The sequence below is a fragment of the Dendropsophus ebraccatus genome, chromosome 2 (assembly GCF_027789765.1).
Source record: "Dendropsophus ebraccatus isolate aDenEbr1 chromosome 2, aDenEbr1.pat, whole genome shotgun sequence".
Taxonomy (NCBI): Eukaryota; Metazoa; Chordata; class Amphibia; order Anura; family Hylidae; genus Dendropsophus; species Dendropsophus ebraccatus.
In genome coordinates, this window is record NC_091455.1 from 157,275,069 (window position 1) to 157,290,259 (window position 15,191).

The window sequence follows — 15,191 nt, forward strand, 5'->3', positions numbered from 1 at the left end:
TAATCAGCATGTGGTGTATAATGTATAGTAAGTGCCTAAACCTGAAAAAACAGCAGCAGTTTGTAGATACAGGATAGAACTGCAGATCCCCATAATGGCGAGGATGGGAAACACAAGGGCTAAAAGAGACTGCAGGGAGCATGAAGGAATGAGCAGGACATATGTGGGCACAATATAGCAGCACTCTCTGTACAGGGAGAAAAGGGTTACAGTTATGAAGAGATTACCTCCACAGTCCTGTCCCCTGATGCAAGCCCTAGCCTGAAGTGGATCTGCCATGATTTGGAAGGTGAGGGAGACTTCCTGGGTCACAGTACAATTCTGTAGACCCCACTATGCAGACCATGCCCCTTCCAACTCCGGCTCCCACCCAGTACAGCAATGCTCTTAAACCAAGTCGCAATTTTGAAAAACTGTGAGCTCTTAAGCCAAAATGCTCTTAATCCAAGTTACTCTTAAACCAAGGTACCACTGTATATAGAAAAAGGGCCTTATAGGGTGACACAGAGTCTTAAAGTGACTGTACCACCAGGCCCAGGCAGAAGCACTGGAGGCGGGCCGACCCACCATTAGTGGGAGGAAACCCTAGGCCCTCTATGATAGGGTTCCATTGATTCTAATGGAGTCACGTCATGGAGGGGCTGGGGATTCTTCCCACTAAGAGTGCGTGTACACTACGGAATTCCCGCGTTTGACACACAGCGTATTCCGCCGCTCATACCCGCGCGCTGTGGTGTGGATTCGGCTGAAAGAATTGACATGTCACTTCTTTCAGCGGAATGCGGAATCCGCCCGTGCAGAGAATAGTGTCTATGGCATGGGCGGAGATGCATGCCGCCGCGTGCGGGTACGAGCGGTGGAATACGCTGCGGGTTATACGCGGGAATTCCATAGTAAGCACTAACCCTAAGGGTGGGTCGGCCCGCCTCCAGTGCTTCTGCCTGGGCCTGGTGGTACAGTCACTTTAACTATTACATTGGGTCAAAGAATTTCAGCACAGAGGGACCTAATACAATACGTGCAGTGCCAGAGCAAGGAACCTGTTTCTTTGGCAGATTCTGCAAAATACAGTTGTGGCCTGAGCCTGATGGAAAAGAAAAATGACCGACTGTGATCGGAGATGATGACGTGTGTGAGCCACTGAATATAGGTCACTGTCATCATTTGTACTGTATTGCAGAGAATGTGCAGCACTATTATCTACCAATATAGGCGTACTCATCTAGGGGTCTAGGTGTACTCATTGTCAGGATTTCATTAAGTTAAAAAAATTGTAATAAATAAATATATATATTATTTAAACCTAGTGAAATCCTGTTCTATACTATACCTGGACAATAAGCATAGATTGACCATATATTGGTAGATACTAATACCACACATTCTCTGCAAAGTATATATATATATATATATATATATATATATATATATATATATATATATATATATGGGAAGTGCCTTGATTCTTCCCTGCTTGGAGCAGCAGGGATTGGGCAGTACATTGTTAGCTAGGAGTATGAGGCCCTTGTAACGTGCTTTTCTTCCCCTGTATAACCACTTTTGTGGCCCGGTCAGTAGGTCGGTGGGCTTTGCATACCCGAGCTGCAGTCACCCTCCCTGTCTTGCTAGGTAGAATACCCATTCATTGCTGGTTAGGTCTGACTGAGTTCTTCTCTGGTACCCCGATGGCCACAATCTGAGCAGTCTACCCCACTTTCCTCTCACGGCTCCCCCTCCCATCTTACGCTTACAGCCAATGTGGAAGTGACTAGTCTGTTACGCCGCTCCCACCCCCGCCAGTTTTCCGGATCTCTCTGTAGAAGTGGCAGAGTACTATTGGCGGTTGTGTGAGCAGCCAATGGCAGGAGCGCACGCTGCTGCTGTGTGGAGGTGAAATGAATGCGGTCGCCAGGTAGTTTGCATTGGTCGCCGTCTTTCTGTGAGATCTTATAAGTGAGGAGCTGCTGGGAATAGCTCAGTGCCCGGCTTTTAGTTTGCTTTCCCGCACGTCGCACAGGAACAGTGTCTGTGTGTGGGGCGTGTATATAGAGACGTCTGGGGGCGCCACAGCCGGGAGCTCTGCACTGTCGCTACACACTGACATGGGAGCTGAGACATTTTGGAGCAGGCTGCTGTTCGCACTGACACTTTTGCTTATAGTTTCTTGTGAGGACGATAATCAAGGTAAGGGTTTCATTATAGCTGACTAAGGTTTGCATCTAGTCAGACAATCATCGGCTTATCCGAGCTGTGGCGATTATCCTCGCTTTCTGGGTTTATACCTGTTTGTATTTTGGCTGTGTTTCCACATTCACGTTTTTACTGCGTTTCTTTGTTTACATGGTTGAAAGTGTGTGTTTGTGTACTCTTAGCAGAGTGAGTAGCAGTGTGAGGAGCGCCGCCTGCTCTGGCAGACTGTTGCTAGCTCATGTTTTTCTAGATGCTCCTCATAAAGCACAAACTAAAAAACGCATGTGTTTTTAGGCTGCTCTTGGGTACATTCACACTTAGAGAGTTTCCAGCAGTTTTGATGATGCAGATTTTAAGGAAAAGTTCAGTTAAAATAAAAACTGGTGCAGGCAGGGGGAACAAAATAAAGAGAATATACTTACCCCTTCCTGTGCCCTCATAGCGCCACATGACCACTCCAGGATCCACTGCAGGACCTCATTTTCCCCTCACTCCCAAACTGGCAGATGGATTGCCCGCTCAGCAGTAGCAGATTATAATAGGTGGTATACTAGGGGAGTTATTTATCACACTGGCTCAGCAGCTTCTCCCTAATGTCCTACATGATCCTGGGGCAACTTCTGAGGGAATAAGGAAAGATATAAAGCAGATTCTCCTGTGGATGCAGTCAGTCTCCAGCCTCCATGTCCTGAACTACTCATAACTAGACTAGAAGGAGCAGGTGGTCTTTTCCTGCTGACAGTCTTCTATGTTTCTAACTAAATATTCACCATGCACACAGAAATACTGCCAACAATGCCAGATACCTGTAATAGAGAGGGGTCACACACAGTGATGTAGAGAGAGGTGTCACTGTGGATGTGGGGGCACGCCATAGCGCTCGCGCGCACACACGCACAGCCTGCTGCAGCCATAGCGCACGCGCACACACGCACAGCCTGCTGCAGCCATAGCACACTGAAGAAAAATACCACATTGAGGACAGAGATTACTACTACACTATTTAGGTCTTCTCCTCTTCCTCTATATTACACAGGATATCTTCATATTACACTGCTTCTCATATACAGTCATCCACCATCCAGGGAGAGACCAGCACAGATCTCCCCCCACACATTGGTCTCTTCCAGCTCAGAAACAAATTGCCAAATAGCAACCGACAACTTTTCCTCGACCACCCTTATCTAAGAGGGCCAGTGTCCTATTATTGATTTATTCCCCGACCACTCTTATCTAATAGGGCCAGTGTCCTATTACTGATATATTCCTCGACCACCCTTATCTAATAGGGACAGTTTCCTATTAGAACGTTGCTCATAATATATTGATTACCAAAACTTATAAAATTCATATCAAAACTCAATTTTAAATTGTTTTAAGATTTATTTTTTTTAAGGATGGAGTCGGAGTCAGTACATTTTTTCCGACTCCAGCCAAAACTAGCTCCACGACTCCGACTCCACAGCCCTGAGATTCGCCCCTGTAACTGACTGGCTGAGCGGGCAATGACGTTGCAGGAGGATGTTTGTATGACGGGTAAGTATACTTTATTATGTTCCCCCTTCCTGCAGCAGTTTTTATTTTCTATGGACTGCACCTTTAAAGTGACTGTACCACCAGGCCCAGGCTAAAGCACTGGAGGCGGGCCAACTCACCCCCAGTGTGAAGAAACCCGAGCCCATCCATGACGTGACTCCTTCAGAATCAATGGAACTCATATCATAGAGGGGCTAGGGTATCCTCCCACTAAGGGTGGGTCGGCCCGCCTCCAGTGCTTCAGCCTGGGCCTGATGGTACAGTCACTTTAAATGACAACTCCGATAAAAACATTTTTTTAGCTTATTTAACACACATTACAAAGTTATATAACTTTGTAATGTGGTTAAATACCCGGTCTGGCCACCTTTCCCCACTTTCGGACCCCCGCCCCCCCCCGCCCGGAAGTTAAAGAATGTATTCATTACCTATTACGATTGTCACGGTCCTCTTCTCCCAGGCGGCATCTGGTGACGACGACGTCAGAGCCGGGGGGCGGTCCGGGTCTTCTTCCTCCCCGGTGTCTTCATAGAGAGTGAATGGGACGGAAAAGGCTGCTGGTGCACATGCGCACGAGCAGCCTTTTCATTGGCTGGAGCGCATCACATGGCTTCCAGCTTGCTCAGCCCTGATTGGCTGAGGTTGCTGAAAGCCATGTGATGCGCTCCAGCCAATGAAAAGGCTGCCGGTGCGCAAGCGCACAGGCAGCCTTTTCCATCCCCAGGACCCGGAAGTCAGAGACATCGCTGGACGGCGGGCGAATGGAGTGGCGATCGTCACCGGAGGGATGGTGAGTATGGTGTCTGTGTGTGTCTGTGGTTTTTTTTGGGGGGGGGGTCCCGCCGGAGTTGTCCTTTAATGTTTCAAATATGCTACAGATCCTGTCTGTCTAAATGGACTCTTGCTCAGTTTTTGTTTCACTTTTTGCAGCAGCTTTGAAGCTACAACCAAGTATGGATCATATGAATTAGTTGCTGCATCCCTGGGAGATGGGTCTGTTTATTCTGCAGGATTTAACTGGACAAAAAATTAGTTTGCAGCCTGCTTCCTGCGCATGGCAGCGGTCTATTACTGAGCACCGACCAGGAGTGACATCAATGCAGCCAAGTCACAGAGGGGAGGGGGTTTCCAGTGCTTCACCCCTGGGCGGTGCTCGGTAATAGACTGGCGCCGTGCGCGGGAACTGGGCCGTGCTTCAGGAAAAGGACCGCGGCACTGTCATCACTGTGCCAGCACTGGTCTATTCATGTTAAAAACATAAAAGCAACGTGCCACTAAGTCAGCAGACGCAATCAGTGGTGGTCTCTCTGCGTCCGTAAGTTTGTATATCCATGAAAATGAATACACCAAGACTGTAAAACATGTTTTTGCTTATTTTCCAATTGTCAGGCAATTTTTTTTGTGTAATTTTTCCATAATGTCTTGCCAATCAGAGTGTCATTGCAAAGTCTGATTGATCGACCTCTGTAGAAGGCAAGGAGGGAAAATAAAAATTGCATTTTTCTTAGAAGTGTAAATCTAGCCTATTCAGCATTTATTTATTAAGTCTGGCGTTTTCTGTACCGGACTTAAAAATGTCCCCGCAGCTCCGACAGTACGAAGATTTATGTAGAGGCTCACTGCCTCTACATAAATCCCGTGCGCACCAGTGTGTGTGCCAGGGAACCTACGACAGCTCAGAGGTGGTGTAGGTTTCCTGATAATTTTTCTGCAAGAAAAATTATGAAATAAGCGGACCCTGATTCCGTGCCCCCCGTTCCACACCCTCCCCGCCCCCCTGGCATACCGGGCGGAAAATGGCCAGATGTGAATATTTATTTGCAAAACGACCATTTGCAAATAAATTTATTTGCATCTGGCCATTTTTCGCCAAAAAATATGCCTATTGAGCTTGAAAAATGCCCCCCTTAGGGTTTATTCTTACTCTCCATAATCCACAGAGGTTACGAAGCATTGAGCTGCACAGTGGACTTGCGGCTCTCTCAGTATCCTCTATCAATATGATGGCGGGAAAGCTGTAAGTGTTTAAATCTTTGCGGGACTCTTCTGAAACAGCCACAACTGTACTGTTACTGAGTTTGGGCAGCAGGGATAGGCAGTACAGCGGCACCACTGTGCAAGTGTGTAGATGTCGCCTCTTAGGAACTCTGCAGCTTGTCGCCTAAAGCAAAATGTACACTCGGTCCAGACGCTTTCCTGTGCTCGGCTTTATCAAAGCCCCATCCCTCTTTCCTGTGTTTTAGGGCCCTATTCCACGGGACAATTATCGTTCGCATAATCGTTAACGGTAAACTATTTTAAACGTCCGCTATTGCGAACGGGCTGAAATCATTTACCCATTTACATGGAACGATAATTGTTACTTATGATCGTTCTTTTTGATCGTCTTGTCGTCGCTATTGTGTTCGTTGCTACTGCGAACGACCGAACAATGTCTTATTTAATGCGAACGATTTGTGAATGAGCAACGATAAAAATAGGTTCAGGTCTTATTAAACGATCAACGATTTCTCGTTCGTTGTTTAATCGTTAGCTGCTATTCAACCAAACGATTATCGTTTAGATACGAACGATGTAGCGATAATTCGAACGATAATCGTCCCGTGAAATTGGGCCCTAAGTCTCTCAGCTGCTTGAGAATCCCTAGCACTTGGCAGTGTTCAAAAGCCTATTGAGAAGAAATAGAGCACTTGCTTCAAAGTGTTGTCGAAGCCACTTGACTACATCCAGGTCAGTGGAACTGACCTTGATGCCAATCTACAGAAATCATGGTTTCCTATACCATAAAATGTTTAGTGTTTGTAATTTACATACTAGTGTCGGTTAATAAACTTTTGTATTCTATTTCAGAAACATCACTTAATGATACAGAGGTTAAAGAAGAAAATGGAGTCTTGGTGCTGAATGATGCAAACTTTGATACTTTTATTGCGCAAAAAGAAACTGTGCTTGTAGAATTTTATGCACCATGGTAAGTAAATAGGAAAACTGATCTATAAGGTCCTACAACTGCTTTGTTATAAACGCAGATGGAGGCAGGGGAAAGCTATTTTCTTTTTACAAGGATCAGTGGGTACAATCCAGTTGTTGCTAAACAAAAAAAATTTTGAATTCTTTTTTGGCCCTAGTGATTTTTTTCAGCATCTGTGGGATTCAGAAAATCATGGCTTTCCCCTGCATAAATATTCCTGCTTCTAGAGCTGAGCTGCTTTTAAAATCTCACTCCTACTCCGTTGGACTGCTACAGTTTTAAAGGGGTAGTGCGGCGCTAAGAAATTATTCACAGAATAACACACATTACAAAGTTGTAACTTTGTAATGTATGTTATGTCTGTGAATCTCCCCCTTCCTGTGTCCCACCACCCCCGCACGTGTACCTGGAAGTGTTGGCGCATTATACATATAGCGGTTCGTCCGTCCACTCAAAGATTACGTCCTGGCACAAGATGGCGGACATGCGCGACACGGATCAGGTATGTATAATGCACCAACACTTCCGGGTACACGTGCGGGGGTGTTGGGACACGGGAAGGGGCGATTCACAGACATAACATACATTACAAAGTTGTATAACTTTGTAATGTGTGTTATTCTGTGAATAATTTCTTAGCGCCGCACTACCCCTTTAAAGTTATCCTTTTCCCTCTTCATCTCTGTGACATGTACGGCCATTGTGCAGCTTACTGGCCCCTATACAGCAGAAGTGTCTCTCCCATCCCCTTCCCCCTCAAAAGAAATAACCCCAAAAAACTTTTGTTGCAATGTATCTTTCAAAGGAACTGACAGAAAAATGCTGTTTGCTGTCAGTGGGTTTCTCTGGATTTTTTTTGATGTTCATTGTGCAGAACATATGCATGCATTTATTTTTACTACTGACATAAATTGCACTCAACTGAGTAAAAAAATTTAAGTTTAGGGGCATTTTTTCAGCTATCAAATGGCTGTTCTATGCCTTCAGAAAAATAAACCAAAATGCTGTGTGAAAACAGGTTCATAATTAATATTCAGAACGTTATTGTAGATCCATAATGCAAGACACCGTTGCTAGACACTGCAGTACCACAGTACTTGACAGCAGTGACATTGCATTATGGACCTATAGTATAAGGCTGTGGATTTTCATACAGTGGAACCATACATATATTTACAACAAGACACAGATATAATATAATGCCTCAGAAGTTCCTCCTGCTACATATCTACATATTGTACACATTACATACATATTCACACTTTGTGTGCGCACACACACATACATGGGGGATGGTGATCCCTACCTATTGGGAGGTATTGGTCAAAGTTTATAGTTATTGCCAATTGGCAGAATACCTAAATTTACCCAATAGTAAAACTTAACTTTTATTATGAAATTTACTTAAGATAAATCACCAGTGTGTGAAGTGTATTTACAGTGCTCACTCTAAAATAGGTGTGCAGCTTATAGTTCGCCTTGGGGGTATCCAGTTTTATTCAGATAGGACTATGATACTTGCACTCTTTGAGAACGGTGTATTTAATTATTTGCGGCAATTCTGCTATCGAGATAATTGAGTTCATACACAGCTATTGGTTTTCAAATGTACCCGGTGCACTCCGGTCTCTTTGATGCTGCAAGCAGGGGGCAATCCCTTATTCAGTGTGTACGGGCTTGCGGTATGTGCTGCGTTATTGAAACACTTAACACATTTTGTGTCTTGCCACGACACATATGCAAGCTCGCGGTGTGTGCCGCGATACGCAATGGCGTTGTACACTTGACTGTCCCCCTGACAGTGTGTAGCAGGCTGAGATCTATGGGTCGGTACTGAGATATCAGCGCGATCGTATGAGTGTTGCACGTAGTAAGGGGCAGCTGTCCCAGTTACTCGGCTCGATCGCGCCTATAATGCCCGGCCCCGATCTCTAGCTGGTTCTGCTATCTAGTTCTGCTATCAACTTAGTCCCTAACATATTGCACAGCGATCAAGGTGAATAAGCATGCATACACCTAATCTAAAAATCCATGCCTTTCCTTCTAACTAGTTTCATCAGCTCCCTGACGTTATCAAAGTTAAATTGGCAATGACATGACACCTATTTTAGAGTGAGCACTGTAAATACACTTCACACACTGGTGATTTATCTTAAGTAAATTTCATAATAAAAGTTAAGTTTTACTATTGGGTAAATTTAGGTATTCTGCCAATTGGCAATAACTATAAACACACACATACATTACATGTATACATCCATAATACTACCACACACTAATGCGCATGTTACGTGTCACCAGAAGTTTTCACAGGTCAATACCTTACAGGACCTCTCAAGCTCACAGCAGCTCTGTCAATCATCCCCACAGAGCTTGCTGACAGGCAGAGCTGTGACTAGTCACAAGCGGTTCTCTTCATGGATGACTAGTTGCCACCCCTCTCCTGTCCTCGCACCATGCAGTAAAGCACTTTTTATTCCACAATATAAAGATACCCTGGCAGAAGCTGCTCGTATGTTTGGGGAGCTGCATCCTAGATCAGATTCTGTGTTCTATGTGTTAGTTTGTAATTGATGAATCCTCTGTAATAAATCTTAGGAAAGTTAGACACACAGTACATTGAGGTGTAGTGTTGCCAGGGCTTGGGGAATGATAAACTCTGCCTCTTCGATACAATAAAATGTAAAAAAAAAAGTTTCTTTTTCTCTGTTTTAATCTTCATTTAAAAAAACAGCTTTTATTGATATGTCCAGTAGTACCGCCAACCTGGTAAGCAGTCAGAGGGTGTCAAATTTGTTTTGAAGGGGTAGTCTAGGCAAAAAATAAAATAAATAAACTATTATAACAAAAATAAAACTAACCGTCAGGGTAATGAATAAGCATATGTTAGCAGAGATCTGACTAGCACAATCTAGAGCAGGGGTACTCAGCAACTTTTAGTGAAGGTCCACTTACCGGGGTCTTTTGTCAGGTGAAGGTCCGAGCTGAACATCAGTAGGAAACATGTTTTGTTACTTTTCACAAACGTTGTTGAACTATTTACATACAGAATTGATGCTTTTTAGTGGGAAAACTGGCATTTTTTTCTCTCACTGGCCCTTTCAAATTAGGTACAAATGGAGTGACTGCCCCCAGTAGTATATAGATCCCCTGTGTGCTCTCCCCCAGTAGTATATAGATCCCCTGTGTGCTCTCCCCCAGTAGTATATAGCCCTCCTGTTGCTCCCCCAGTAGTATATAGCCCTCCTGTTGCTCCACCAGTAGTATATAGCCCTCCTGTTGCTCCCCCAGTAGTATATAGACCCCCATATAGCCCCCCCCCCGCGCACTCTCCCATTCACATATAGCCCCCCCCCCCCCCCCCCCGTGCTCTCTCCCCCAGTAGTATATAGTCCTATGTGCGTTCTTCCCCCTCGCATATAGCCTAAAAAAACAAACTCTTACACTCACCTGAGTCCGGTGTTTCCTCTTCTTTCCCCTTGTGGCCGCACTGCAGCAGTCACTAGAGGCCGCTCTCCCCTTGTCCTGGAATTGGCGCAAGAGTGACTCACAGGGAGGGAACCAATGGCTCCCTCTCTGCCATTGCGGCTCTTTGGTATCTATGAGCGCTTGTTTCGAGCGCTCATAGTTAATGTGCGGAGCGCAGCTAGCAGCATGGGTCCGGACAGCTGGCCTCTGATCTAGATCTGATGCCCTTCCCAAAGTTCCATTCTGAATGAAGGACAGTCTGATATGTACACTACTGGTCCATTAGTCTATGGGAATGCTGATGACTACAAAAAATTTCATTGTTTTAAAAGGACAAAGATATATTGGTCATTTAGTATCAAATCACAGAATGCATTTTCTTTCCTTTTGGGTACTTATTATTTTATGTTATACATTAGGTGTGGTCACTGTAAGCAATTTGCTCCAGAGTATGAAAAAATTGCAGAAACCTTAAAGAAAAATGATCCACCTATACCTGTTGCCAAAGTAGATGCAACAGAAGCAACAAAGCTTGCTGAGAAATATGACATTAGTGGATATCCTACAATAAAAATATTCAAGAAAGGCCAGCCTGTTGATTATGATGGTTCACGCACAGAAAAAGGTAAGACAAAGGTACCATGTTTTGAAAGGCCATTTCTTTGCAATGTTCAACAGTCTGCGTAAATTTTCTTAAGGTGTTTTACTGTATACCATATTTTTACAAGACCCCTGGTTTAGACAACTTTAGGCCATGTTCACACAACGTAAATTAAGTATCAATCACGGCCGTTGTTGCCAATGTGCAACACGGCCGTGATTAATACTTAAAGGGGATGTACCACCAGGTACACCCTCTTTAATCTAAACCCACGGATCGAACGGCGGCATCACAGGAAAGCCGGGGCCGCGGTCCGTTTTTCGGCCTGCGGCCCGATTCCCGTGCACGGCGCCGTTCTATGCACCGGAAAAGGCCAGTGCTCAAGCACTGGAGGTAGGCCGGCCTGCCCCCAATGGGAGGGAATTTCCCGTGACAGCGCCTTTCGATCCGTGGGTTCAGATCAAAGAAGATGTACCTGGTGGTACATCTTCTTTAACTTACTTTGTGCTGCAGCTAGAAGGAATCCCGGTCGGAAAGTATACGCATAGTGTGAGGTCCTCTAAGATATCTCTACGTTGTACTGTCTGATGGGAAAATAAAGGTGGAATTTTTTAGGGTGACGTGCCGTGATTTCTTCAATATGTGATTTCATTGAAATGCTATTCTGAACAGAGCACCACAACTTCACTAGAAGGTGAGTGTATCACACACCTGATATAAGTGGTGAAGTCTTGTGACCTGTAGTGCCGGTGTAACCTTTCTCTACTGTGTGAATAGTATACACTCCGCCTGGTATCTCTAGCGGCCACGCAAAAATCTGACCTGTCAGTTCACACAATGGAGTGTGCAACTCTGGCCACACACTCCATTGTGTGCAGCGGGGAATTCGGAGGTGGGCGCACACTGATGCGCATCTGAATTCACTGCAGTACCAGCCAGGATAATAGAAACATAGAAGGTTGTCGACAGAAAAAGACCACTGGGTCCATCTAGTCTGCCCTTTTAGTATTTCAGTAAGCAAGATAATCTTCAGTAACACCGGCCATTTTGTAATCCGGTCACAGAAGGGCCGGTGTTATACTAATTGGGAACATGGACTTACACAGGAAAAAAAATGTTTCATGCTAATTAAACTTCCTTGGTGGTCTAAGGCAGTGAAGGCGTCAAAGTTTCTTAAACACTCTCCACGACATTACATTATGCCCATACATTTACCTCTCTCCAGCATGTACAATACACACCCAGCTGTGCTACATAAACATAGCCCCACACACCTCTGCTACATACAGAAACATCAATATACTGTGTATACACATGCTGTTTTATTAGATTGTCCCTACCTACACAGTATCTAGAGTGAAGCCTTTTCCCAGTCATGTAACTAATCATATGACTGTCATCATGAAAGTAAAAAAGCATGGAGACAGCACTTTCCAAAAGAATGTAGGTTTAATGCACACCAGTGCGCGACGTTTCGGCTCTATTGTAGCCTTTTTCAAGCAGGTGATCACCTACAATAGAGCCGAAACGTCGCGCACTGGTGTGCATTAAACCCACATTCTTTTGGAAAGTGCTGTCTCCATGCTTTTTTACTTTGGATTGTCTCCAGACCTGGGTCCGGTTTGGTGAGGCGGGCACCCACTCTCTTTGTTTTGTGCTGCTGCAAAAAGACTTTATTTGTCATCATGAAAGGTCCTTCAGGTCTTGTTCTTGGTGAGTTTTTTCCTGTGGGGCTTCTGCATGTAAGAATCTGAATGTGATGCAAATCCTTGATCTCACAGATCAGTGTACATCAGGAAAAGGGAGAGGACACAGCTTGATCAGTGCTTTGCCCAAGCAGTAGGCATGCAGTCAGGTTGGTCTTATACTGTGTTTAGAGCTCTCTCTGCAATATAAGATGCAGGCACTTTTTAGGCTACGTTCACATCAGCGTTTGACCATCCGGCACCATTCCGTCTACCTTTTCCGTTTTGGAGTTAGCAAAACGGAAACTGTCGGATCCGTTAAAATACCCATAGGTTCCCATGCAGGGGCGGTCTTGGCATTTCTGGGGCCCCAAGCGAAGTTATGTCTGGGGCCCCCCTCTTCCAAAGCAATAGACCGCTGAGTGTTGCCCCCAGTAGTATATACCCCTTGTGTGCTGCCCCCAATATTATATACCCCTTGTGTCCTGCCCCCAGTAGTTTATACCCCGTGTGCTGCCCCCAGTTGGATATACCCCCTGTGTGCTCCCCCACTAGTATATAGGCCCCCTGTGTTCTCCCTCAGGGGTATTTAGCCCCCCTGTGTGCTCCCCCACTTGGATATAGACCTCCTGTATGCTCCTCCAGTAGTATATAAACCCCCTGTGTGGCTCCCCCAGTAGTATATAGACCCCCTGTGTGCCCCACCAGTATTATATAGACCCCTTGTGTGCTGCCCCAGTAGTATACAGACCCCTGTGTGCTCCCCAGTTATATATAGACCACCTGTGTGCCTCACAGGTAGAATATAGACCCCCTGTATGTTCGCCCAGTAGTATATAGACCCCCATGTGTGCCCCACCAGTAGTATATAGACCCCTGTGTGCTCCCCCAGTAGTATATAGACCCCTCTGTGAAGCCCCAGTAGTCTATAGCCCCCCTGTGTGCTCCCCTCATTTATATAGACCCCCGATGTGCGCTCCCCCAGTTACAGACCCCTGTGTGCTCCCCCTCCCATATAGTTATATAACACAATAAAACAAACACTTATGCTCACCTGGGTCCGGGCGTTTCCTCTTCTCTTTACTCTTGTGGCCGCAGGAAGGGTTTTCCCTGCCATCACAAGAGGCCGCACTCCCCCTGTCCTGGCGCCGATGCTCCAGTGATGTCACTGGAGCGCCGACACCACAAGGACAAAGCTGCCACTTGTGACCGCAGGGAAAACCCTTCCTGCGGCCACAAGAGTGACTGACAGGAAGGGAGCCAATGTCTCCCGCCCTGTCAGTGCTGCTGCATGTAACTATGAGCGCTCATTACGAGTGCTCATAGTTACAGTTCAGATGGCAACGGCCCTGTCCAGCGGTCTTGAGCACAAGAGCGGGGCGTGGGGGCCCCCCTGGATGTTGTAGTCAATGAGGACGGATCTAAAACGGAAGGTATTTCCGTTCACATCCGTTTGTTTTCATCCGTTTATGCACAGAGCATGCGCAGAAGCAGCAAGAAACCAAAGAAGAAAAATAAACGGATAGAACTGATGCTGACTGAAGCAAACTGATGTACAAAAGTCAGTTTTGTTTTTTTTAAGCTAAAATACAAACGGACCATTAAAAAAAGATTAACATTTTGCAATCAGTTTGCATCAGTCTGCTCATCAGTTTATGCTCATCCATTTAATTAATATAGACGCATCCGTTAGAAAAAAAGAAAAATGCTGATGTGAACGTAGCCTTAGCAACATTTTCTTGCAAAAAAATAAATGAAAAAGCACCTCTTGTAAAGGGAAAAATGTGTTGGGTTCCTAAAACACACCAAAAAGTCTGTGGGAACAAGCTAAAAAGCACACAGAGGATGCCCCCTCACTCTGAGCTGGCTGTCACTGCAGTAAAGAGCTTATGTAGGAAGTAGCTGGAGCTGTGGGGAACTGGATGACGTCACACCAGGGATGTGTTTTTCTGGCGGGTTTCTTTTGGCACCCAGTGTAACGAGCTCTCCATCCCTTTTATTAGATTTGTTGAAATCCCATAATTATACCTTGTCAGCTATCAATAATAGACTGATTCAGTTGTACATAATGCACCAGTCTAATTTCCTCCTTTTTATAAAATCCCCTTAACATTGCAGAACATGGTCCATGTTCTGTCCTGTCTTAAATTGCCAGTTTCTGGTTGATAGTAAAGTTTACTAGTCTTCTGTTTTGACAGGAAAATATAAGTCCTTTTTCTTGTCATGTGTAAAGCATTTTCTGCCTTTTTTATTTCAACGTTTTAATGTTTTAAAACTACGGGTAAAGGGAAACTATCAGCAGGATAGAAGCATCTAACATGCTGATATGTCCCTATATTGCAGTGAGGATGAGGGTGAGCTTTTAAGCGCCGTTTTCGGGATCTTAAAAATTTATTTGGTATCGTAATAAGGCGTTTCGCAGGCAGTTTCAGTCCTGTCTTCCCAGAGTCGGCTCATCTTCCTCCTCACCTCCAGTCACATGAGCCAAAGCTCCATGCAGGAGATATAGCGCTTTTCCCCCACCATGGGGGGTGGGGGCAGCTTGATGACTTACTGGCTTTGGCTCTCGTTCTCGCTGAGCACTTGAGACCACACGAGGAGTGGCCGCTATGTGCCATCACCATGGTCCTTCTCTATAGGCAGCAAGACTAGTTTTTAATTTAAAGCGTAACTGTCATTTCAGGGCCATTTTTAAAAAAAAAACATTAAATATCAACAGTTCAAGCGATTTTAAGAAACT

General features: G+C 45.2%; 1 protein-coding gene across 2 annotated transcripts in view; it reads left to right on the forward strand.

Annotated features, from left to right (window-relative positions):
- Positions 1-1,810: 1,810 nt before the first annotated feature.
- The window catches only part of PDIA4 (protein disulfide isomerase family A member 4), a 42,042-nt gene continuing 28,661 nt past the window's right edge, over positions 1,811-15,191 (forward strand). Inside the window, exons 1-3 of one of the 2 annotated variants that reach the window (XM_069960378.1) lie at positions 1,811-1,912; positions 6,577-6,697; positions 10,585-10,790. In XM_069960378.1, the coding sequence (XP_069816479.1) occupies positions 1,900-1,912; positions 6,577-6,697; positions 10,585-10,790 (340 nt within the window). In that variant the 5' untranslated portion in view covers positions 1,811-1,899. The other variant, XM_069960377.1, reaches the window with a different exon arrangement.